General features: G+C 31.6%; 2 protein-coding genes across 4 annotated transcripts in view; one reads left to right on the top strand and one right to left on the bottom strand.

Moving 5' to 3' along the window:
• The window catches only part of LOC145311677 (peptide methionine sulfoxide reductase MsrB-like), a 52513-nt gene extending 46031 nt beyond the window's left edge, over window positions 1–6482 (top strand). For all 3 annotated transcript variants that reach the window (XM_080150643.1, XM_080150641.1, XM_080150642.1), the window contains exons 2-8: window positions 824–891; window positions 1254–1351; window positions 1768–1815; window positions 2152–2276; window positions 3938–3983; window positions 4483–4560; window positions 4912–6482. In XM_080150643.1, coding sequence (XP_080006769.1) covers window positions 835–891; window positions 1254–1351; window positions 1768–1815; window positions 2152–2276; window positions 3938–3983; window positions 4483–4560; window positions 4912–5107 — 648 coding nt within the window. In that variant the 5' untranslated portion in view covers window positions 824–834 and the 3' untranslated portion in view covers window positions 5108–6482. The remainder of the gene's footprint in view (window positions 1–823; window positions 892–1253; window positions 1352–1767; window positions 1816–2151; window positions 2277–3937; window positions 3984–4482; window positions 4561–4911) is intronic.
• A 15331-nt stretch (window positions 6483–21813) lies between these two features.
• The window catches only part of LOC145311675 (uncharacterized), a 31295-nt gene continuing 26627 nt past the window's right edge, over window positions 21814–26481 (bottom strand). The window contains exons 7-8 of the mRNA XM_080150639.1: window positions 22684–22920; window positions 21814–21909 (exon numbers count right to left, since the gene is read on the bottom strand). Coding sequence (XP_080006765.1) covers window positions 21846–21909; window positions 22684–22920 — 301 coding nt within the window. The 3' untranslated portion in view covers window positions 21814–21845. The remainder of the gene's footprint in view (window positions 21910–22683; window positions 22921–26481) is intronic.

The raw sequence follows: 26481 nt of genomic DNA, 5'->3' as shown, positions 1-26481 counted from the left end.
ACAAAAAAACATTATTTTCAATCAATCATAAACAATATAATAATGTGTTTATGATTTTCTTTTCTTATACATAATTTTAGCTATATTTATAATATCTTAAGATTATGTTTGAATAATAAGTTTTTGGAACGGGGAGAGACCTACAAACCTTAAATTAGTTTTCGGCTGGATGGGGGGGGGGGGGGGAGGTGCTTGATTACAGTTTTTTAAGGCTTATATGAACATTCCGAAGAAAAACTTAAAAATGTAGATAAGGAAATAAGTATAGTATATATGGGAAAAAAGTATATTTAATGAATAAATTTATATTTTCCACTTATGGCCGTTTGCGGCCTTGTTCTTTTAGTCATGTTTCTTAATCCCTGTTTTTTTCTAATCATCTTTATCTTTTTCCCATCACTCAACTTTCTCATGGTGTATTGTTAACATGAAATACAAAATTAATTCCTATTTAAACATTTCCCACAGATATTTGACTTTTTTCCGCCTATTTTCACACTATTTTTTATTACATGAGATGTCTGAGCGAAAGCATGTACAATTATGAATTGTATAAAATATGAAGAAAAAAATCATGTATTATGATATCTGCAGGTTATGACTGGAGAACATAAATAGAAATATAAAGAAAAAAAATAATTGTACCTAATAATTCTCTGTTAATAAATACATCCAATTTAATTCATGTCTAAAAACAATGGCGAATTTTAGAGCTTAAAGATTTCATTAATTCGATTTTTTGGCAGTATTTAGGGATTCTAAGTTTCCTATAATGCTCTGGAATAATTTTTATGAAATCTATTAATTAATCTCTTTATTTCAGGCGTAGCAACCATGCCTGCAGAGGTGCAGTCCTCAAGAAGCCAGGAAAAAATACCCTTTGCTAAAAAGGTAAATTTATTAACAGCACTGTAATAAACAGTTGACACTTTTATGATTCCTTTGGCAATTCCTAAAACGACCAAGCTAATATTGCTTGATTCACTTTTACAAGAGACAAAATGAATTGAAAATGATTGCTAAAATAGAAATATATCTTCATGTCTTAGAATAGTGTATTTTTTTAAAAATTAGGTTGAAAAACATACTAACTTTAAAATAAATCCTTTGACAACACCTTTATTATGTAACTTTCATTAATACAAGTGATCTATTCCGTCTTAAAACCTTTTCAAATATAACACTGCATTAATTCATATTTATATTTTTGTCTTCTACATGCATTTTTTCTATAATATAATTGCAATTTTTAGAAATCGCCGGGCCCCCGAGTTATATTTGACAGAACAGAATTGAGAGAGAGATTAACTCCGACACAGTATCAAGTAACACAAGAACATCAAACTGAAAGGTAATCTTCGTGTAAAAGTAACAGCATTTATGTCTGTCTGTCTGTGTGTACCGAAGAATCTTGCTAAATGCTGAACCGAGATATTTCTCTTACAGTGTAGCTTCTCATTGAAGGTGCAACTATTTTGGGGTAGGAGTAGGACAACTCTCCGAAGAGAATTCGCCTCGAGAAAAAATTACTTCCCTAAAAATATTTTCTTCCCTTTTTAAGACAGAAAAACTTTCATTATAGCAATCAAAGCTTAAGGCTTACAAATTGTTGTTAAATTTTAATGACTTATAATATAAGGACAGTAAGCTTTGTATTCTATAGGCTACAACACAGTATTTACAAAATCTAGAGTCGTATAATAGGTTGGTTTATGATATTAAGATCATCATGTTATTCTTAATATTATTTCTTGTTCTTTATTTTAGACAGTATACAAACGAGTTTTACAAGCACAATGAACCTGGAATATACAGGTAATAGTCTCTAGTAGATAATCCACTCTGTCACTAGGGTATGCACGCACATAGATATAGTCATACACGAAAATGATGTACGCTTCTTGTAGAAATAAGACATGAAGACATTCCATGATGACTTGGGTCCAAACACTCTGAAAATTAGTTTAATCAATCAATCAATTACTCAAACATTAAGCAATAAAGCCACATTCCTGAATTTGCTTTAAGATCATTTATACTTTAATTATGCCTTATCCTTTAGTCTAACGAACTCCATGGAAATTTTAGAATATTTTTCATAAGCTATATTTGTTAATATATTATGAATAAAAATATGTGTTATTGTTTCAGCTGTGTTGTATGTGAAATCAGTCATTTCAGCAGCACAACCAAGTATGATTCTGGCAGTGGCTGGCCATCTTTCTGGGATGTTCTTGACAAAAACAATGTGAGAACAAGGGCTGATGCCTCTGCAGGTATTAAGATATAAAAGAGGGGGGGGGGGGCGAAAGTGACACTTTTTGAAACCAAAACTAAGAGTCAACAAAGGAACTGAACTCAAAAAAGGGTTACAGGTCTGAGATTTTGCATGGCAGTTGCTTTATAGGGGTACAATATGGAACTGTGAAGAAACGGCGGCGCAACCGCCGAAAACCGCCGTTTCCCGCCGTAATTTTTGTTGCCTTTTCTCGGCGGTTTTCGGCGGTTGCGCCGCCGTTTTTTCACAGTTCCATATTGTACCCCTATAAAGCAATTGCCATGCAAAATGTCAGACCTGTAACACTTTTTTTAGTTGAGTTCCTTTGACTTTCAGTTTTGGTTTCAAAAAGTGTCACTTTCGCCCCCCCCCTTTTAAGATATTAAAAGGTATTTGAATTTAAATTTCACTGGGATCTCAAGGAACAAGATAATGGACGATAAATTGATAAAAAAAACATTACCCCTTCTGTAGAATAGATTATTGATTGACACAAAAAGTTTGGAGCCTACCAATCAAAATTCAATAAAAGTACCTAAAGATTTTGAGCCTACGAATAGGAATAAAACTTTGGGTACGCTTGTAATTTGCAGTCCACTATCTGTCACCTCCCTTCCTTCATTTCCATCTCTTTAATTATAATAATAAAAAGTTACCTTTATAGAGGTCTTCTTAGGATAATAGATAAGATGACACAAGAAGAAAAACTATTATATTTTTATCAAAAGCCTTTTAATTTGGTTTATGATTGTCTGATTTGTTGTGCTACACTTTTATGGATGCTGTCATCCTTTTGTTTTACAATTGATTGAAATATGAGACTTTTGAAATACAGGATTGAATATGAGTTATTTCAATGATATGTGCTTTCTCTCTTGCTTGTTTGTCTCTGGACAAAATAAGATTTTGCAGGATGCTTTTTATCTGTCTTGAAATCAGATATATTAGGATTCAATCGTTGTCATAATATCACTTTTTTTCTGTAAGTCTACAGTTTCAAGGCTATGTAGATTTTTGTAGCTAAAATGAAATATAGTAACAAAAAAGCCTTATAAACTCATTAAATTTTAATAGTCAGCTTGTTTTAATTGAATTGGCATAATTCAATTATAAAGATAGGGCTCGGCAGCCTCCATTATTTTTACTTTTGGGGGGGAAGTCGCACATCTTATCTTGCCAAATAGACGCCTAAGCCCACAAAAGCCGCTGCTGAGCCGCACTTCATTATTGATCAAATGCAAGTACTTAACCAATCCGTATTTCTTAAGTACTGGCCAATGCTGTTTCTTTTACGATTAGATTGTAATCTCAAAAAGATATTCTTTTTTGGCTAAAAGAAAACGCCCTTTCTTGTGTTAATAATTCTATAATTGTTTTTGTTGTAAGATTTAAATCAAGAACATTTAACTAAAATACAAAAAGTTTCAACTTTTCATATGTAATATTATAAATCTTAGTGAATTGCATAGCTAAACATAGGAAATCATAGGCATATTATAAATTGGCAGTAACAAATTAAATATTTTTGCATGGCTTATCACCTTAGGAATACAGGTTTACAGAGGATAATTGGACGGTTACTGTTTTAACTTTAAAAATTAGGAATTTTATATAGGCTTTGCTACAATATAGTATTGTATTTTATTTTTATTTTTTTAGTTGGAGGAAATTTGTTGCGGATTGTTGCAGACCCCAGCTTAATAAGGAAAATAATTCAACAATATTGTAAAAAAAAGTTTTTGCACCAGGATTTTTATATACCCAAGAACTGACTTCAATATTTATATTTCCTAACATCAATACAAGTATAACTTAACACAAATATTTCATGATTCAAATTGTTAAAAATGCTAAAATATCACGATATCTAAAAAACATAGTTTTCTGCGTTTTTTAAATAAACCCTTATGTGACCTCAAATTCTTAGTTACAAAAAAAGGGGGGAAAACTGCGGAATTCATTTTATCTTCAACTTTTTGCACTTTTTAAAACTAACTTATGTCACTTCTTAAATTTTTATTTTTGAACAAGATAAATAAATATAACTTGTATCATATACAATTTTTAGCATTTCCCCTAAATAAAACTGGTTTTAATCACAGAATTTTTTTCATGTATATGTATCAATTGAGAACCCAAAATGGGTGTTTTTTTTTTTTTACAAATTATCAATATTATCATATTGTTGACTTGTTATTGTACAGAACGGAAGTGTCTTGTGGTGAATGTGGGGGCCATCTTGGACACGTGTTCCAGGATGGTCCCAAGCCAACAGGACTCAGGTACAATTATTAAAATTATTAATTAACCTATTGATGTATCATCAGGGATCTTAATGGATGAGACAATGGATGGGAAATTAAAGTATCACAACTTTTATTGGAAAAGTTTGGACACTGTTATAAAACTCCATAAAGATTCAATTTTAACACCCCTTCCCCAGTTTTAAAGCAAACAAATGGAAGAATAATTTTATGCACTTATATGGCTAGTATAATTTGTAGTTCATCTGATAATGCTTAAATAGTGCCAAATCCTAACTTCATCAGAACAAATCTAATTACGGCAGTCATAGAAATATTTTAAATTATGTTTATAAATAAAAGGTCTATTACTTTATAAATATTTTATAGGTATTGTGTCAACTCAGCTTCCCTAAAATTCACAGCTGCCACCACAGACTCAACAGACGGCGGGGCAGAAATACAGAAAACAGAATTAATTTCCCACCCCGCCACTCTCGGCGGCTGCGGCGGTGTCAACGGTGCATGCACAAGAAAACCAAAGCTAAAATCTCCCACAAACAATTCTGAACAGAGTGTCAAGTAGATTGCAAGCTTCTGACATATTCAGAACATGTAAAAAAAAGTATCTTTCATGTGTAATACGAGAACCCTAATGTATGTTTCAATTTAAATATTGTAAAGTCTAAACGTTTTATAAATACCAAAAAAAAAAATCTCCTTGAGAAAAATACTTCATACAATGTTATTTTTACTTTCTTGTAAAGAGAGCAAAAAGGTTAATATACGCAAAAATATTTGGCAAAAAATGCGTAAGAATGTGATAAATTAAAATTTCTGTTTTTTACTCGCAAAATTTTCGCTCAAAACTATATTTTCAACTACAGTAGAGGAAGAAAAATCTCTTTTTTTTGTGCAAAGTTTGTAAATTCTCTTTGAAATTATTTAATGGTATTTTATAGATTTAACTATGTTTAAGAAAATATAGCCATATATTACAATAGAAATAGAGGCAGAAAGAATGTAAATCTGAAATAATGAGAGAAGAATATTTTCTTTTTAGTCTTTATCAGCCCCAATATTGGTATAATAAACTATACGTCAAAACTAGTGTTACTTAGGTTAAATTTTTCTACAATAAAACGAACTTTTGATAATAGTTTTATTGAGCATTGTAAGATTTTCATTCTTTTTTTCATTTATTAGGCAACAAGATTGATAAAAAAAACTTGGCTGTTTTATAAATCATATTGTATATTAGCATAGAATGCATAAACTGACGGAGACATTGGAAAAAACATGATCAATTCTCCTCTCATATTCAACAGAGTGTCATAACAATTTCATACATCAAACTTTTTTATTGTGTTTTGATCAGGGCTCGGCAGCCGCCAATAAGCCTTAGTAAAATTTGTGTGTTTATCTCAAAATTTGCTTGTAGTTTAACTTTGTTAAAACGGCAATGCATCTAATTGTTGTTGATATAATTTGAGAAGCACAACAGAAGTACATTACGATATGTCTTCAGCTGCCAAGCCTTGGTTTTTATGAGAGTCATAGATATTTTAACATGAGTTTTTTCATGAATATTATATACTTAAATACTGTAGATTATAGAAATCTTAATTTTATCTTAAAACTCTTTTCATGAATTTTGAAATAAACGCAAGAACAAATAAACTTTCAGTATTTTTCTGTTGTAATTTATATCTATAGCATTGTAAAATAATTAGAACTTTAATTTTTTATCAATATTTATGAAAATCTGGCCAAGCAGTTATTTTCTTTAGGATTAGTTTTACATGTGCAAAATGATCATGATTTGAAAATTTTATATGATTTTTAAAATTGAAAGAAAAACTTTTTATATTATAATAATGTATACCTACTTGTATGTATAATATATATAATCAAAGTATTGTGTGATTTCTGTAAACAAAAATAAATTTCATTCTTCTTTATTTTTTTTGCTAAATTGGTAGTTTTTAATAGACTGGCCGTCGGTATTCTTGTGTGAATCACTTTTGATATTCAATAGATCATCATGTTAAACCATACATATTTATTAGAATATGGCAATATTCCATCGTTGTTATTGTTATATTAAGTGGAAAAGAAAATTTTGATAATCCATATCTATAATCTAAACTTGTACAAATTCTACAAAAGAAGTTTATGTTGTCAAAAATTTTTAACCAAACTAAAAAAAAAATTGAAATAATTAAACTTAGGCTTAGAAAGGAAGTAGATAATTATACTTTTCCAAAAAATATTTTTGATGAAATAAAACAGACATGTTATATCAAGAATGGCAAAAAGAAGATTGTGGTTTTGATTACATGGCAGTAGGCTTCTCAATAAAATATTTTGAAAATTTCCAGACCCTTACACAACTTAAAGCATATCTTTTGACAAGTACTAGTTGAAGAATCAGTAAATTAGCCTAAAAAGCATGAATTATATTAAGTGCATCCAAGGTGGTAATACCCAGGAGTAAGGTATAGCCAACAAGCGAAACAAATCTAAAATGATATTTAAGGAGCAGATAAAAAGGTCGTCAATTCTAAGAATTGTTGCCCCAAACGACAGCTGAAAACGAAAATAGGTTTCGCGATTATTTTCTAATTATTTTCGTTGTTTGTATAAGCTGGGGTACTACCACTCTGAACAAATCTATAAAAATATTTTACAAATAACATATACCATTGTTTATATTTTGAAGTGCCTGTAATAAAACTCGGACAATCCTATTGCTATTGAAAGATTATGAAGCTTCCCTGAAAAGTTAGAACCAGTAATTTCTAAGATCTTTAGCTCCAGACAAAAATAACCATACTACTTTATATTATAGGAAAGGGTGTAAAATCTGACCCTAACCTCCGCGCCTGGTGCACCCTGAATAACCCATTGACGATGGCCGTGAAGCGTTGATAGGTCTAGCAAACTAGCAGTGGATTTAGAACGGACCATGACGTTTGACTACATGCATTGTGATACTCTGTAGGAGATTTTTAAAAAAAGTCAAGAGATTGGACAAAGACCGAGACAAGTGGTGAAAGTTAGTTCCTAGGCTTGTACCAGACGGACAATAGTCTACCTGGCGTACTGGTGCTCACAGCATTTTTATGTACTGAAGCATTATAATTCGTGGTAAAATTAATTTAGATATCCGTACATCCCTGACAGAAAATAATAAGAAAAAACAATAGAAATAATATTAAAAATCACGAAACCTTATTAAATTTATTATAAAGTGTTTAAATGCATACCTACTGTGCCATTTCTATGTTATACATTGCATAGCAACCAGAACAATTGTTTAACAAAACTTCATCTCGTTAAACTAATTTAAATTTTAACTTTTCTTTGCACCTAAGTTTGTGCTGAAGTTTACTTCAAACAAATTTTCAATTAATTTTAAGTTTGAACTGTTAGGTTCAAATTTGTGTGCTAGTTATATGTGTTATGTTTGGCATATATATTTAGCCTTCATGCAAATTTGTTGAAATGTTTTATAAAAAGTTTTGCAGTACGATAACCCTTCTAGTCGGGCAATCTTCATTTTCTTTTAATTTGTTTTCTGTTACTAAAATTTTGTGATAGATAATATCAGGGTTCGGCAGCCGCACCGTTTACAGTAGCTTTACTGTCAGCCATGCGACTCACAAAGCCAATTGACAAGCCACAGTACTAGAATTAATTAACCCAACATCAGCCACAGCTTCCCTAAGTCTGATTCAGCCTATGGCATCCTCAGCCACAACCAGTGGTTGTGGGTCAACCAGCCTTTGATAATCTACAGTCGAATCCACAACAAACTACAGTGCTTTGAGAAAGCTGAGTTAATTGGAGGAATTACTTTTAAATGAAGAAAGACCTTACATTTAGAGCGAAGATAATAATGACATCAATTATCCTATAATATAATAAAAAGGCAGAATTTTACCTATGAAGTGCAATGAATTACATACCCATTGCCCTACCTCTGTATTCCTACTTGGTCTTCAACTTTAAGTTAAGTAAAAGCTATCAATCTGAAACTTGGTAAAAAGTTTTCATACAAAAAAATCTCATTGATATGAGGTCCACAAATATAACATTCAAAGAGCAGTATAGTATGTAATTAAACAAATATTTTTTTTTAAATGAAGCTTTTTTGGTGGAATTGAATTAGGGTTTTGATTTTAGTTGCTCTCCCCCGAGGTTAGGGGTTTTTAGCTTTTAACACTCTTACATCCTACTTAACCCCCCTTGGTCTGATTCCCTGTCAAGCTTGAGACTTACTGTAGACATACAACTTAAATAGTTTATGTGAAATATGATATATAAAAAGAAGTCCTATATGACAAATGTCCGAACTATCTTATTACATAAAGTAGTAAGTTTTTTTCGTGTTCACATCGATACATCGCTAATTATGGAAGCTACAGAGATATACCATTATGGTTTAAGGCTATTTTTTTCTAATTTAAAGTTTTGAGATAGTTTATGACTATTATTCTGTGTTCTCTTTTGCCAGGATAAGGAATCAACTAGTCATTAATATAACTAGATCCTGATTATATTATGACATATCTAAAGGGCATGCGGTTTGACCTACCTGACGAACACGTTTAAAATTAGAAGTATATTTCAGGGTTTTTTTGGTTGGTATTCCGATTTAATTTATAGTACGTAAATACTCATGTTATTACAATAACAGTGAAATGATTATGCTACATGTAAGTAAATATAATTTCTCCGATGTTTTATCTTAATTTATAATATTCAAGGTAAGAGATGTAGCGTATACCCTTCTAACTTCTAGGGTAGCCTAGGAAATTTTATATGATTTAACCAACTATGTGTTGTATTTTGCATCTTATTCCTGCACAGATACATCATGATTTTATTGCAATCATTGAAATTAAATCAGGTCTTGGCTTAACAGCCACCTGACTTGCAACTTCAGATTTTTTCCATAATATACAGCCTTTACCGGCGATTTTATCATGCTTTGTTGTATTCAGCACAATAGGGACTGGAGGCAAGAAGCAACTGCAGAATTTCATCGTATTTGGCTGTGGCTAGAAAAGTATAGAAGAATGAATAATCAATACGATTTCTGCTTTTAGAGGTAAGAATGAATGCAGAATTATTTACAGGTGCCATATCAACGGCTCTGTAATATTGAAAACCAGGAAATGAGATATTTGTAATCCTATATTGATTCATAACCTATATTCAGATACACACACAAAACTTGCCAAAACTCAATAACCGGACCATATAATCTGAGAGTTAATCCTTCCAAAATTTTTGGTTCCTCATTCTTTTTTACAGAAAAAAATATTGATTTAAACGAGCCATTGTGAGATGAGCAGAGCATTTAGTTGAAATTCAATTACAGTTTAAACTTTCATATTAAGACCAATGCTCTGTGCAATATTTTATTCATTGTTCTTAATTCTATCTACCATTCTTAAATCAGTTTTATGATAGTGCTTAGAGACTATAGTAAAACACTAGAAGGGGAATGGGGTTAAAAACTGTATATTCCCCTTCCAAGGACCCTGTGTCGACTTTCAATTGGGTAATCAACGAAAAGCGTCGGGAATATTAACCCATTAGTGCCGAACCGGGTATTAAAACCCGGTTCCGAAAAATGGAAAAAAAACCGGTTTCCGGCTTCATAATTGCATCATTCTCAGAATGAATCCCCCCTCTACTACCCTGACTTTCATTTCCCCCTGGAGCAGGCAGTTTAGCTTACTTCCGTTTGCTGGTATTGCTCAACAAAATTTGAAAATCATGAAAATTCAAAATACCCCTTCTAACTTTTTTGTTTTTATAGTAAAGTCGCTGATTTTTTTTGTGAAATCTAATGTTTATTGACAAGTACATCTATTTGTGAATTCGGTTTATTCAAATTATAATTTTTTATATGATTTTTTTTATCGTTTTTTTTACGCCCTATTATGACCCGGTTCGGCTTGGCCATAAATACCCGAAAATTTTTAAACCCGGCTCGGTTTCGGTTTTTATTACCCGGTTTTAACTTTTCAACCAATAAAAATAACAGTTTACGTCATTAGTAAGGGTTTGAGCCACCCTAATAACCCTAGTAATCTCTATAGGTGTCACCCAATAGTTTTATGCTCGTTTTCTGATATGTAACACCCAAATTTTATATGTTCTTTTTTTGTAGTGTGTGTCTATTAAAACTTCGAGCAACGGGTTTTTTTACCCGAAAACGGCGGCACCTATAGCCGAAACACTAAATTTGAAATAAATCGCTTCGTATCCCAGCCAGAAAGTAGCGTCACTATCGCGCTACTATAGCGCACGATATCGTGTAGCAATCGAGCACGAGTTCTTACGATATCGCTAAATAGTCGTCCAATGCACATTGACGATATGTTACGATAAATGGTCGAAAAGGTACTTAGAGCTGCGCGATATACCCACGAAATCGAAAGGCTCGTAAGCAATATCGTGCCAAAATCGTTAATAAAAAGTACATTTAAAAAATATTTAACATCATGTAGTTTTGTTTGTAAATATTGTATGTAAGTAAGAGGTTGCTTAAAGAATCCATTTCATACTGTGCATGCAGACAAAGTAAGAGAGACACACATTTAAAAATTTTGCCATTTAGAAAAAAAGCTTTTTAAAAATACTTTTATTTGTAATATTAAACATAAACACATTATGACAATTTTAGTTATCAGTTTTATATTTATTTTGTTTGACAACAGAAAAATTGCAATATATTTTTTTAAATAATGTGAACTTCTAGCGGCCAATTTATAAACTATATTTCTCACAGAATGATGTTGATTATATGTTGGTTGTGTGTCTGTTTGTAAGTGTGTGTTGACACACATAAAATGCTATTGTTTACGATATCTTAGGGAAATCGTGGTTGCCGCGATTTTCACTACAAAATCGAATTAATCCCTAGCGATTTTTTTCGATTTTTGCTATAAAATCTTAAATAAGATTTTGGCGATAATATACTACATATCGGATGCGAGTTTCCTTACGACGTTTCTAGCTGGGTATTATACTTGTAGCTCTTTAGATTACATGAGGTTGTGTAGTTTTCAATTACGGATCGTATCAAAGTTCTAAAAAGTGTTCATCTCACTTTTGGCGTTCAAAAATTACATTTTTCTTTTTTTGGTCAAAATAACCGGGTTTATACAGGTCAACCGGGTTTTAAAACTGGGGGAAAGCACCAAAAACGGGTGTTAATGCCTGGTTGGTATTTATGGCCAAGCCGAACCGGGTTTTTTTGCAACTTTCCTGTGCACGCCACTAGAGCAAAACAAAAAAATACGAATTCCGTTTTGACCATTATAAAGCTTCCCTGAAACTTACAGCTCGATCGGCCCATAAAAGTGGCGCTCGGCACTAATGGGTTAACACCGCCAAGTGGCTACTAAAGAGCAGAAAGCAATTTGCTAGCAGACGACAAAGGTCCTTAACACGGGGATCTAGGTAGTTGTCTGACTACTATAAATGTAATGCCTAGAGAAAGGTATGGAAACTAATGTTTTGACTTTGTTGGAGAATCACTGTCTTCCTAATATTTCGGACTGGTTTTGTAACACAAACATGGCCAATTTCCGAAAACCTCTTGTACATATACAGTAGATCTTTTCATGAAAATACCCACTTTCGAATTTCAATCTTCTGCTAACCTAAAAAGTTACTTTAGGGGCCTAGAAATATATTTACAAAATTTCAGCTCTCTATCTCTACTGGCGACCTAGCGCCAGGCATGTAAAATATCAACAGATAACGGTAGCACGGCGGTTTTAACAATATCTCAGTAATGTGAAGTTTTTCAGCTCTTCTGCATATTTCAATTTAAACACACAAGGCCAAAGATATTATATCCAAAAAATCTTTTGTCAAAGTCTACTCTAGACCTAGCACCAGTCAGTTTTCTAAAATCATGTGTTTATACCTGTGAAAAATGAAATCGCCAGCGCTAGGTGTAGAGTAGACTTTGACAAAAGATTTTTGGGATATCATATCTTAGGCCTTATGTGTTTAAGTTGAAATATGCAGAACACCTAAATTCACCTTCCAAACCATTCTCTAAGCATTTTAATTTTTTTTTAGAAATAACGGGATTTCAAAACTGCCTTTTGAAAAGGCCTAAAAAATATCTTTTTTTGTCCCTTTTTTCACTGTATATAGTTACAACTTATTAAGATATTATTCTCAGTTACAAAAAAAAATTGGCGCTTCCAGCACCAAAACCGGCAAAAACAGGCAGTTAAACTTCTGAACCCCTACTTAACCCCCTGACAGACCCCCCCTCTATCTCGGCTCCTGTTACACATAGAGACGTAAAACTTTTTCTGGTTGTTCATGTGTATTTTTAGAGAATTGCTTTTTCTAGTCATCGCGGTCAAACCGCTCCTTATCCGCTTTTTAGCAGCCAGCTGCTAAATATTAAAAAAGCTGTAGAGCGGCCAATTTTAAAGCTAGGAAAACCAAATTTTATGACAAATTATTATTTTTTATAATAAAAAAATACCTTTTTTGACCATCGCCGAAAAACGACAAATAACAGAAACCGCCAATTTTGGCGGTAAAACGGCCAATTTTAAAGCTAAGAAAACCAAATTTTATGACAAACTATTATTTTTTATAATAAAAAAATACCTTTTCTGATCATCGCCAAAAAACGACAAATAACGGAAACCGCCAATTTTGGCGGTAAGACGGCGGTTGGCGGCGCTAAATAATATTTTTATCTGTTTATAGTTACAACTTATTAAGATATTATTCTCAGTTAAAAAAAAAAATTGGCGCCTCCAGCACCCAAACCGGCAAAAACAGGCAGTTAAACTTCTGTATCCCTACATAACCCCATAACAGACCCCCCTCTATCTCGGCTCCTGTTACAGATAGAGACGTAAAACTTTTTTCTGTTGGTTCACGTGTATTTTAAGAGAAAATTACTTTTTCTAGTCATAGCGGTCAGACTGCTCTTTATCCGCTTTTTAGCAGCCAGCTGCTAAATATTAAAAAAGCTTTAGAGCGGCCAATTTTAAAGCTAGGAAAACCAAATTTTATGACGAGCAATTATTTTTCATAACAAAAAAAACGACAAATAACGGAAACCGCCAATTTTGGCGGTAAAACGGCGGTTGGCGGCGCTAGTTTTATCTGTTTATGATCACAATAAAGACTACATACAAAAATTGGCTGGTCTAGAGCTGTTTTAGAATTCTGCTACTGGCACCTTAAAAACGGCAAAACTACAGGTAGGAAATAAAAAATCAGTTAAAAATCGGTCAAGGAGTGGCCAAACGGTCATGGCCTTACTATTCACGGAAGTTTATTATTACTCAAGAATTAAGATATATTTTTAAAAAAATTTAATTGATTTGAAGCTTACATGGACTGCCGCCACTGGCTGCGGTCAGCTGGAAACAACAGCTGATTTAAAAAAAAAATTTAATATGTCATGTAGGCATGTAAGATAAGCTTAATTTTACAATTTTAAGTCTATGAGTAAAAAAATAAATACACTGGAACCATTCAAAGTTATTTGAAGACTAGGAGGATTATATCCTGCTGGATCATACCTGAACACCTAATTTTCATCTTATTTTTTACTAAGGTTGATTAAATATTACAAAAGTAATTACAAGAGAGTTGTCCTTACTTCTGATCTTAGAGCTTTGTCTTTATGGATGTTGTCATCCTATTTTTTGTCTGTATTTAATCACTTATTAATGTTGTCATCATTGTCATATTATTTGATAAAAATATCAATGCTTTAAAATAAAATAAAAGAGAAGATCATCTTGATGTTTTTAATAATTAGATTTGTATATTTTTATTTTGTTGTTAACCCTTTGTAGACAAATTGATAATATTTCTAAATGTTATTTTTTTTAAATTGTCTGCGTCTGGCATCTGACTAAAATAAAAATCTATTACATTAGTTTAAACAATTAAAGTGATCGCAAATTTAATTTTTCAAAATGCATTTTCGTTTACCTTTTTTTATATTTTAAGTAATTTTCAAAGAATTATGCCTTAAAAGTTCAGTTAAGTTAGAAAAAAATCAGTTTAAAATGCGGAGAGTGTTTCCACATGAAAATAATGTTAAAATCTGAGCATCAATTAAACTAAGAGAAAATAAGTTATTTCTTCGCTTGCAGATAAAAACAAAAAAATTTATACTTAGAAAATATTTTTGTAATATATCTCTTTTAATATTTATCTTTGAACTTTCTCTAAAATGTAATGAAAAAGTTTGGTTTATTTTAAAAAATCATTAACCAAATACCGCTTTGTTTATGCAGGTATAGTGACAAAAGAAAAATTGATTAAATCTGTAGAAAGCATGATATTTAAGAATTAAAATGTTTAAATAGAATAAACAAATATCATTTGCTGCTCATATTCAGCATAAAATATAGCAGTCTTTCTATAGTATTTACATAAAAAAAAGCATTTTATCATCGTAAAATAATCTCGTAATGTGTCGAATTTAATTATATATCTGTCATTATACACACACACACACACACACACACACTCATTCACTTACCTTGGGCATTCATGTTTCCCTTTTCCATTCTCCGTCCCCCTCCTTATCTTTTGTGGTACAAATGGTACCAACGGATTTTGTTAAGTTGAAGTATAGAAACCAAACATTACTAAATATTGTAAAAGTCGCAGTCCCTTCAGTGTATTTTAAGTTGTAAGTTTGGACCAGTACGGTAAAATTTCAATAGCTATAAAAAGTAAATAATTTTATTCCCATAACTGAAAAAACATGTTATTTTATTTCAATTTTTGTATAGGTTTATTGGTAACTGGCTTGATTTATTACCTCAGGAACCATCTTTACATTGTGTTTAGGATTAAGATAAAAGCCTTGCTTTAATTAATGTACATCCATGAATAACAGATTAATATTAAAAGAATATAATTTGTGTTGTCTCTTTATCTTATTCCATGTTTTGAAGTATTAAACAATCAAGTTCTGTGGAGTCCTATGTATGTTTGTGTGTGTGTGTATTTGATTTAACCTGGCTGTGCTGTACTCAGAAAACGCTTATAGCAAATTAATTCATGTTTCAAAGATTGTTTCTTTTAAATATCTTTTATAGATTTTAGTTAATTAATCAAATATAATCTAAGCAAGAATTTTACCACAAAATAAAAAAACCATAATAGCTAAAAACTTTCTCAATCTATAGTAAAATCCCCCAATTATGTGGGGGCCTAATCGTATTTTTAGCTCTGCAGTATGTTGAAGCTTTTTTAGCAAGTAGTAAATATTGAGATAGGATGAGGGTGCTATGTTACACAATTGACAACTATAAATCAGCTGACCTTATACCCATATTTGGTAATATCTTTTCGATTTTCGGTAAAAATCATTTAATCTCCCCGTAAAAAGAAATTACAAACTTTTTTGGTTAGTTTAATATGTATGTAACAAAAGAATTTATTCTACTCTAAATTTGCAAGTAAACTTCAACAAAAAGATTGTTATTTGTCAATTTTGATAGGTTTTAAGATATGTATAATAAAACTCAAAATACAACGATGTTTTCAAGGGAATAAATTCGTTTTTTTAAAGTTTGATTTATTTTTAAATGGGAAGTATTTAAGACTTAATTCTCAAAAAAGTACTCTTAAAAAACATTAATCAGTGACATATACCAACTTTTTCCCAGCTTCGTGAACACTTTAACTGTCTTGACCCTTTCCAGACCTTAATCAGCCAATTTTTGTATGTAGTCTTTTATAGTGATCATAAACAGCTAAAAATATTAATTGGCGCCGCCAACCGCCATTTTACCGCCAAAATTGGCCGTTTCCGTTACTTGTCGTTTTTTGGCGATGGTCAGAAAAAGCATTTTTTTTGTTATGAAAAATAATTGCTCGTCATAAAATTTGGTTTTCCTAGCTTTAAAATTGGCCGCTCTACAGCTTTTTTAATATTTAGCGGCTGGCTGCTAAAATGCGGATAAGGAGCAGTCTGACCGCTATGACTAGAAAAAGTAAATTTCTCTAAAAATACACATGAACCAACAGAAAAAAGTTTTACGTCTCTATCTGTAACAGGAGCCGAGATAGAGGGGGGTCTGATATGGGGTTAAGTAGGGATACAGAAGTTTAACTGCCTGTTTTTGCTGGTTTGGGTGCTGGAAGCGCCAATTTTTTTTTAACTGAGAATAATATCTTAATAAGTTGTAACTATAAACAGATAAAAATATTATTTAGCGCCGCCAACCGCCGTTTTACTGCCAAAATTGGCAGTTTCCGTTATTTGTCGTTTTTCGGCAATGGTCAAAAATGGTATTTTTTATTTAAAAAAATAATGGTTTGTCATAAAATTTGGGTTTCTTAGCTTTAGAATTGGCCGTTAATAAATAATAGTTTGTCATAAAATTTGGTTTTCTTAGCTTTAAAATTGGCCGTTTTACCGCCAAAATTGGCGGTTTCCGTTATTTGTTGTTTTTCGGCGATGGTCAAAAGAGGTATTTTTTTATTATAAAAAATAATAGTTTGTCATAAAATTTGGTTTTCTTAGCTTTAAAATTGGCCGCTCTACAGCTGTTTTAATATTTAGCGGCTGGACGCTAAAAAGCGGATAAGGAGCGGTCTGACCGCTATGACTAGAAAAAGCAATTCTCTAAAAATACACATGAACAACCAGAAAAAAGTTTTACGTCTCTATGTGTAACAGGAGCCGAGATAGAGGGGGGGTCTGTCAGGGGATAAGTAGGGGTTCAGAAGTTTAACTGCCTGTTTTTGCCGGTTTTGGTGCTGGAAGCGCCAATTTTTTTTTAACTGAGAATAATATCTTAATAAGTTGTAACTATAAACAGGGAAAAAAGGGACAAAAAAAGATATTTTTTAGGCCTTTTCAAAAGGCAGTTTTGAAATCCCGTTATTTCTAAAAAAAAATTAAAATGCTTAGAGAATGGTTTGGAAGGTGAATTTAGGTGTTCTGCATATTTCAACTTAAACACATAAGGCCTAAGATATGATATCCCAAAAATCTTTTGTCAAAGTCTACTCTACACCTAGCGCTGGCGATTTCATTTTTCACAGGTATAAAATGCATGATTTTAGAAAACTGACTGGCGCTAGGTCTAGAGTAGACTTTGACAAAAGATTTTTTGGATAAAATATCTTTGGCCTTATGTGTTTAAATTGAAATATGCAGAAGAGCTGAAAACCTGCACATTACTGAGATAATGTTAAAACCGCCGTGCTACCGTTATCTGTTGATATTTTACATGCCTGGCGCTAGGTCGCCAGTAGAGACAGAGAGCTGAAATTTTGTACATATATTTCTAGGCCCCTAAAGTAACTTTTTAGGTTAGCAGAAGATTGAAATTCGAAAAAGGGTATTTTCATGAAAAGATCTAATATACAGCATCCAAAACATATACACACGCACACCACACATTAATATAACAGTGTGTATTCAATTAGGATTAGGTATAATGGTTTCATCATAGTATTCATTACCATGCAACAGTAATAATAATTCTTTTATTAGTAGCGCAGCTACTATAGAACTTGTGGTTGAATGTTCCAGTGAACGCGAACTACAGTTAGCATTTTTTTACTTTGGGTAAATTAACTTATTTTTAAGTCTAAAATAAGGGTAAGTGGTGGGAGTGCACAACTGGTCTCTTGTTGGAAAACAATATCAATCTTTTCTAAATTGTCAGTGTATTTCTGTTTACGTGTTCTATTTTCATCATAACTATTGGTAACTAAACATGGTCATTTTATTCCTTGTTTTATTATGAAACATTATATTTATTATTATTGTTTTATATTTGTAATATCATATCAGATAAATATATATATTTCTCACAAGGTTTTGTTATAACTTGTGTAATTGTTCGAAACTGCTTTTTGTAATGCAAAATTGCTGACAACTTTGATTCAAGTAAGTTTTGCGATTATTTCGGTATAGAATTGCAGAAGTTGGTCCCTATATAATCTGAGCTATGTGCTCCTAGTCGTTCTTTTGAGCCATTTTTCTTCCGGGACATTTATAGATAGCAAGGGGTCTATATAGAGTTTATAACTTTAACTACGGTCATTACAGTTGATCTTCATGAAGTCTTTTCAGTCATTTCTTGACTGACGCAAACGGTTCATCACTACTGGGGCCACTGACCTTGGAAGGGGCGGTGTAAGCAGAAAAACTGCTTTTTTGATGATTTCATTATGCTTTTTCATTTCAGCAGCTTCTTGCTCAGTAATTATGATTATTGGTGTTACGTGTATGTTAGTCAATTCCACTAGGACAACTCAAGATCTGTATAGTAACAAACAATCAGTAAATAATTACTTTTATTCCATAATTATTAAGTTTGAATAAGTACAACATTTTTATTATCGGTACAACTTGTAAATTTAAGTAAATAAGTATTTTATTATTTAAGAAAAGAGTCTTTCAATTTTACTTAATAGTATTTTATAGTAATTATAATAATAATTATAATCAACTAATAACGTAAAAGGGAATAATTTACTTTTTTCTAATTTTCTGATACATCCTTTACAAATATAGGAAAAAATAAGCATAAGCCATTACTCACTTACCCTAGGTGTACACCCTCTACCCCACTTTTTACGTTACTTACCCCCCCTTAAAGCTTTACCGCTTAAAGTATCCAGAGGTGGTGTAAAAAAATTTGCGTGCTTCGCGTGCTTACCAATGTAAGGACGATATGAGTATCATTTTGTTTACGGGGGTATCAAAAATCGTTAGGGGAATGAAAAAATTTTTGAGTGTGCTTCGCGCACCCACTTGCAAAACCCTGTGCACGCCACTAGTGTCAAACAAAAATCTTTTTGCCATATATGCAATGCATATTTATCCATATCCCTACTGGTTGTGTCAGAAAATTTGAAAACTTAGTTTCTAAAACTAATTTTCTATATAACGAAATTAAATTATTGTTAAATGTTTAGTGAATATTTGGCGATCTTTTCAAGTTTAAATTAAATTAAATAATATAGAATAACTTTAAACTAAACAATGATCAAATTGTATAAAAAAAATAATAAATAAAGGGTGTTTAAAAAAAAACCAATCGCTTCACTCTTTTCAATATAAACCCAACAGTTTTAGTCAAAAACTAACAAAAAATGATCCAAATCATGTCCAAGCAATGACAATGAGAAAGCACTATTGAATTTTGATTCCTACTAACCTCTCCTGAGCACTACAGCTCGAGTCCTAGCCCTTGTGGAGAATTTTTCCTTATATGGATATTAAAAATCAACAAATCGTATTAAGTACTTAAAACCTTGTAGATAGACCCCATAATGTTTAGATTTTTTTGATGGAGCATGGAAAGACCTTTCTATAGACCTTTTAACCAGTTTTCTAACTCAATCCTAGCCAATTTGGCATTAAAAATACAGACCCATCAAACATTTAGACATGACAGGTCTCTCTAGTTCTTGATGTTTGACAGATCTTTCTTTGTGATGTCAAAATGGCTAGGATTGTGTTAGAAACCTGATTAAGGTGTCTATAGAAAGCTCTTGACGTGCCCAATAAAAATTTCTAAACGTTTTGGGTTCTATCTACAAGATTTTAAGTAGTTAAGACTGTTTGTTCTTTTTTTTAAAAAGACAGTGCAGTCATATCTCAATGTTGGATGGGTCTGTCTTTTTGATGCCAAATTGGCAAGGATTGAGTCAGAAATCTGGTTAAGACGTCTATAGAAAGGTCTTTATATGCCCCATCAAAAACTCAAAACATTATGGGGTCTATCTAAAAGATTCCAAGTACTTTAGACAGTTTATTCTTTTTTAAAACAGACAAAACTGTCTTAATTTGTAATTAAATATGCACTCTCGACGTAGAGAAAAATTTTCCACAAGGGCTAGGACTCGAACTGTAGTGCTCAGGAGAGGTGAGTAAAATCAAAATTCATTAGTGTTTTGTCATTGCCATTGCTTGGACATGATTTGGGTCATTTTTTTGTTAGTTTTTGACCAAAACTGTAGGGTTTATAATGAAAAGAGTGAAAGCGATTGGTTTTTTTTTAAACACCCTTTAATAATATGAAATATGATAAAAGAAATAATATATATGATATGACTAAATGTTTCTGTATTAATAAAAGAATTATATTATAATTGAACTTATTAAACTAAGTTTTAATGAATAAATAATAAATGCAAATAAACCTAACTATAAATTTATCACCAGATAAAAAATTTCTAAAATTCTACAAAAGATTCATCAAAATTTATTACAGTAATAATTATTCTTGTGAAAATGAGCTTTTAATAAAGTCATAACTTGACTAGTTTAAAAATCTTTCAATATATCAAATTTTCAAAGTTTTAAATAATTAAATATTATTGAAAAATGTTTCACAGTGCCTTCGAAGGTGCTTTGACTTTAGTGTCAGAACCTAAATTGTGACATAGTGCATTTCATTACCCTAGGTTAGGTAACTACATTTCACTTTTCAATTAAATCTAAAATGCAGCGGTTTTTGAGAAAATTAGATTTAAAAATTTCAAGTTCAATTTTCACCCACTAGGAGTTACCGCATAATCATGACAAGAAAAGCAAAGATTATCTATTTAAAATTTTGAACAACTTTGCTTTTATAAAGCCAGTCATAAAACCTCTTTATATATGACTTATTTAAGGCTGAATTTCCGTGACCTTAGCAAAGCAATTGATAAAAATGGCCATTAATTAACTCACTTCAGGAGTGGTTTTATGAAGAACTCTATAAAAGCAAAGTTGTTTAAAATTTTAAATAAATAATCTTTGCTTTTCTTGTCATGATTATGCGGTAACTCCTAGTGGGTGAAAATTGAACTTGAAATTTTTAAATCTAATTTTCTCAAAAACCGCTGCATTTTACACAAAAGTTAAAGCACCTTCATTTGCACTGTGGTTTAAATTACAAAAGATATTTAATTAATATTTATGTATAAATATAAATACTTTTAAAAGTTAAATCATAAAAACAAAGGAATTCCTCATAACCTAATTATAAATTACTGTAATGGCTGATAACATTATAGCGTGTGACCGCAAAGCATATTGTTCTTAGAATTTGTTTAAAAAGGCCAGCATAAAGACAAATACACCTGGAGTGCGCAACTAAAGAAAACGAGCGTAAAGTCGGCCTGTTTCCCAACACTTTTTTGGATGGTCATTTAATATTATAAATAGGCCTTGTTGTACTAATCTGCTGATGGTCGAACGCAGACTGCTCGACCAATGAAAAATAGGACATTAGAGGATCCTTCGAATTTCTGACTTAATCTTATGTTAATGTTTATAATTAAAGAAGTTCTTGAGTGGCTGGAGTCAACAAGCTCAAATGTTCAGCTCCTTTGATGGGTAACCTAAAATAAAACAAAAATTTTAAATATTTTTATTCTATACCTATATGAGCGACAACTTTTTCAATTTTTTTACCTTATGAAATATTTTCGACTGATTTTTTTTATAAAACGGCTTGATTTATTGCATCAAGATCCTTGACAGATCTGTATAGGAAATAAACGTCTATAAATGAGCTCGAGTCTTCCAATGGTAGAGTGTTTAATACTCATAGTGCTTTAATAATCCTAATTAAACTCTCATTGATCAAAGAGATAAGACCTTCATTCTATTTGTTTATGGAATGAATTAAGTTTTTCACTTCGTGTTGATATTTGAATTACATTTAAGTATTTAATCTTTATTTGATAATCAAGAAATATGCGTTCATAATATAGTAAATTTAAGAAAACTCTGTTTAAAAAGAATTCGATTTAACTCTAGTATAGTATACCCATGCCTTTCTAGTGACGAAAAACTCTTACGTTGAAATTAAAAATCTTTTCATCTAAGATGCACTTTTGATCAATAATGAATAATTTATCTTAAAATAATTATAGGCAATTCTGAAGTTAATTTTTCATTAAAAGAATTTGAATTTTCCATAACTTTTAAAAAATTCTTTGACATGATACCATAAATGGTTTTCTTAAAATATTTGTTCTTCTAATTTGTGCGTTCGATTAGGGGGTGTCAAAGCCTCTCTAAAAATTTGGGTAAGTCTGATCCTTTTCACTTCCTAATGGTTTCACACCCCCAGGTTAATCGCTGTGAACGCCACGGCTGGTAATGTTTACCTGTTTAGTGAATAATGTTTCACAATATCAACAACACTGGCAAACTCTCTATCCTCGTCTCCCAGTGTGTACGCATCTGTGTTGCGCTTGCGCACGCGCAGATGGATGAATCCTTTGGCTGACTTGATGGCTAGGGAGTAGTCTCCGTCCCCCGCGGATCTGACCAGGTAGCTGCACTCTTCGCGTGACCTCAGCACGGATTCCACCTCAGTTTTGCTGAGGATTCCATGGTACCATCTGAAACAAAAATAGTAATGTAACAATGAATAGGCACAAAACGTACAAGTCCGGGGAGAGGGGGGGGGGGGGTTAACTTGAACATTTTTGGTAATGTTTTATCCGCCTTATGCATCCTTGATCTTGTAATAACTTTTGTAATAATTTTATTTTCTAGAGGGAAAGGATATAGCACTAAATGCTCCCTTTAGTTCATACCCATGTTACAATGTTTAGGATTTAATTTAAAAAACACGAGATGAAAACATTTTTTCTTATATTACCAAAACATATGTTCAATATAAGTGATCATAAACTTCCTGTTTTAAAAGATTTTTACTTTTTTTTGCAAAAAAAAAAGGCTTGCTTAAGAAATTTTATAGGATTTAGACTAATGTATTTGTAAAGACCAAAGAATAAACTTAATTTTTTTTAACTTGTATAGAAAAATGAGCATCTTATTTCTTATTTTCAGCAATACCAAGTTTATTATTACATATAATTTATGGCAATACTTTGTAAAGTTCTCCACAGAAAAAATAATGGTTCGGCAGCCGCCCCGCTTAAATATTCTACTAAACGGATTGTAACAGGTAATAAAACCTCGATTTTTCTGCGGCTTATGCGGTGGCTAAAATGCGGTTGTAAATTCTTAGAATAAAATACTCTCAATATAGCTTATTTAATCTCAAACTTTTCGTGTTTTTTTTTTGCATTTTTTGCCTTTTTTATTCTAACAATTAATGCTTCCAAAAACAATATTTGAATACCGAATGGAATCTTTAGATTTTGATTTCGTATAGGTTTTACTCTTAACGGTATATACATTGTAAATAAAGTAAAATAATCTATTTGAACGTAATTATTTAGCTACTGCAATTCTAATAAAATTTTATTTGCAAAGGAAAATGAAAAAAAAGTTAATGAAAAAGTATAAAATATATCTTGAACATATATTTTATGTTTCGGTAGTATCCCCCCATTGTTATGGGATCTTCGTACACCCTCCTCTCAACTCTTATTTCAAGTAAATCTTAATTAGCTAATGTATTTATGATAGCTTTTTTTTTAGCTTAGGTTGAGTAATGGTTAGAAGAGTCTAAAAGGGTTAAAGCTAAAAGAAATTTTTTTAAATTGAAAATCAAGATGAAGAATGGCTAGGGGAGAGTGTTAGTAGTCCACTAAACTTTAGTGGGTATAAACGTATGCTTCTCTAATACAAGATCTTATTAAGTATTCACAGTTATTTCTCTGCTCTGCAATTTCTTATTAAAGGCGATGCTTTTCTATAATTAGGAAAAGTAGTCCGTAAATTTTGGAAAGTTGGATGTATCTCATAGATGTTTAGCTTTGCATTAAGATTCCTGCAACGTTAAGGCATAATCTTTAAATAAAGTAAGTAATAATATTACCATATGGTTCCTCAATCATATTAGAAATTATTAGACTTTTCAGTAATATTAAAACCAAATGCTGACATTATTGATAATTTTGATCTTTTATACTGGGTGATACCCAAAACGACTTGGTATGATTTAGGGCATTATTGCATCAGTATATTTAATTCTTAAAGGGCCAAACTGTAGATCACTCAAAAACAACAACAAATATCTTTGTTTAAAAGTTCTGTATAAAAAGTGCTGACTATCTATAAATGTTGTTTTTATGTTCCGCAGTCTAATTTGTTAATCTTCGTTAATAGTTAATAGTTAATGTTATCATCCTTGTTTCTTATTACCTTTTCTAAGTTACATTCTCTGCTAGATGAGAATAAAGGTAAAAGTTACATGTAAGTTAGGCATGGGCAATAACAAACAAGGACAATACATGTGCGTATCCCACAGCTATATCAAGGAAGTTTTCTCATGCTAATGCTCAGCTTGAAAGCTAATTGCTTGCAGGGAAAGGACATAAAAGGGGATATAAATGTATATGTCAAAAATAACTTTTCAACACAAATTTGATTATTGTTCTTTTAAGACATATTTCAGTAAAAGAATTGATATGTGCTTTTTTAGATTTATAGAGATGATTGGACTAATTATTGCCACTTTCACTTAACACTTACATATGGGTCGGGGTTGAGGAAGTAGCTTATTCAGGTGCGTGCTATGAGATAATCAAATACCTCATCAATCAAATTTATTGAACATTTCAAAATACAAAAAGAAATGAAATAAGTTATATAGTTACTACAATTAAATTACATTTATATAAAATAGATATATTGAAAGTAAGTATATTGATTGAAGAATCCAATCAAAAGAAAAAAAACTTTGTAATTAAATGATGACAAGTAGAAGACAGAAAATGAAGTCAGCTCACATCAAAAGTATAATCCATCAAAAAGTCAGCAAAAAAGAAGTAGATCAAACAAATAAAAAAGTCTTTCTTATACATTATTTTTACCAACATAACATTATTTTAGTTTTTGACCCTTTTTAGGTCAGACACGTCTCTAAAAGGGGGTTGTGAAGGGGGGCGTGCCCCCCCCCCCCCACCCCCCACCCCTGAAAAAACGGATTTAGTAGGTTTTGCCCCAAAATATTTAAAAATAAGTTACTTTATCCCTTCCTCTTAAAGACTACTAAACATATTGCCGCCCCGCGTTATTTGACTTAATGCCCTTTTTTAAATCAGCTATTTTTTTTTGCATTTTACTCAAAAATATTTTTTTTCCCCAACCTACGAAAGAATTTAGGTGAAGGGGTAATTACATTTTCTGTAAATTTTACCAAAGGGGAGGGGGGGAGGAATTACCCTCCTATCTAGATTTTTACAATCACCCCAAAATAGCAGATTGGACTTCCTTGGTTTAGGCTTTTCAAAGTTAACATTTTTAAGTCAAATAAATTATATTTTACAAAATTGATCATAGCATACATATTTTAACATACATATCTGGTCATTGCTAAAATATTTTGATTCTCATTAGACTGTTAATTAAAAAAAATATTTGACAATAAAATTGCCAATGCAGAAAGTCAAAGAATAGTATTAATTAAGGCTTAGGCTCATGTGGGCCTTCGATTGCCTTAATTAAATGAAGGTTGAGTGTGTGTGTAGCATAGTTTGTAGCCATTCCTCGGATTTAATCAAGTTCAGTGCAAAACTTTTCTCACAACTTTGACACGAAGAAGGAAAAGTAATGTCTGTCCAATCTTTATAAACAAATTTGCAAAAAAAAATATTGATTGAAATTTCTATTCTAAAAATAATAATAAAAACCTTGCAATCATTGCCTTTATTAAGTCCATAGCGCATAATTTATGAAGACTGCTAAATTGTATATACTGCAGAAACGCATGACGCAGATAATTAATGATAAAAGGGCGGGGAATGCCTTGACTCGCAACTCACCTTGCACAAATGTGGTGAAATTAATGGTTAGTTTTCTGTGCTTTCAAGATAGACATAACGAATGTCATGAGCTGAATGAATAAAATAATTATTAGGTATTTAATCTGAGCTGGATCTTTAAATCATTCCAATGGTGCGCCAAATCGGGGTGAGCCAACTTTCCACCAATGAGAGCACAGCATTTTACAAAATGCCGCGCTGTGATTGGCTGAAATTCGGCGC

Source organism: Acartia tonsa, chromosome 2, assembly GCF_053477335.1.
Source record: "Acartia tonsa isolate MP-2025a chromosome 2, ASM5347733v1, whole genome shotgun sequence".
NCBI classification, from domain to species: Eukaryota; Metazoa; Arthropoda; class Copepoda; order Calanoida; family Acartiidae; genus Acartia; species Acartia tonsa.
The sequence above is the reverse complement of the archived record's forward strand: the minus strand, read 5'-3'. Positions and strand labels throughout refer to the sequence as shown.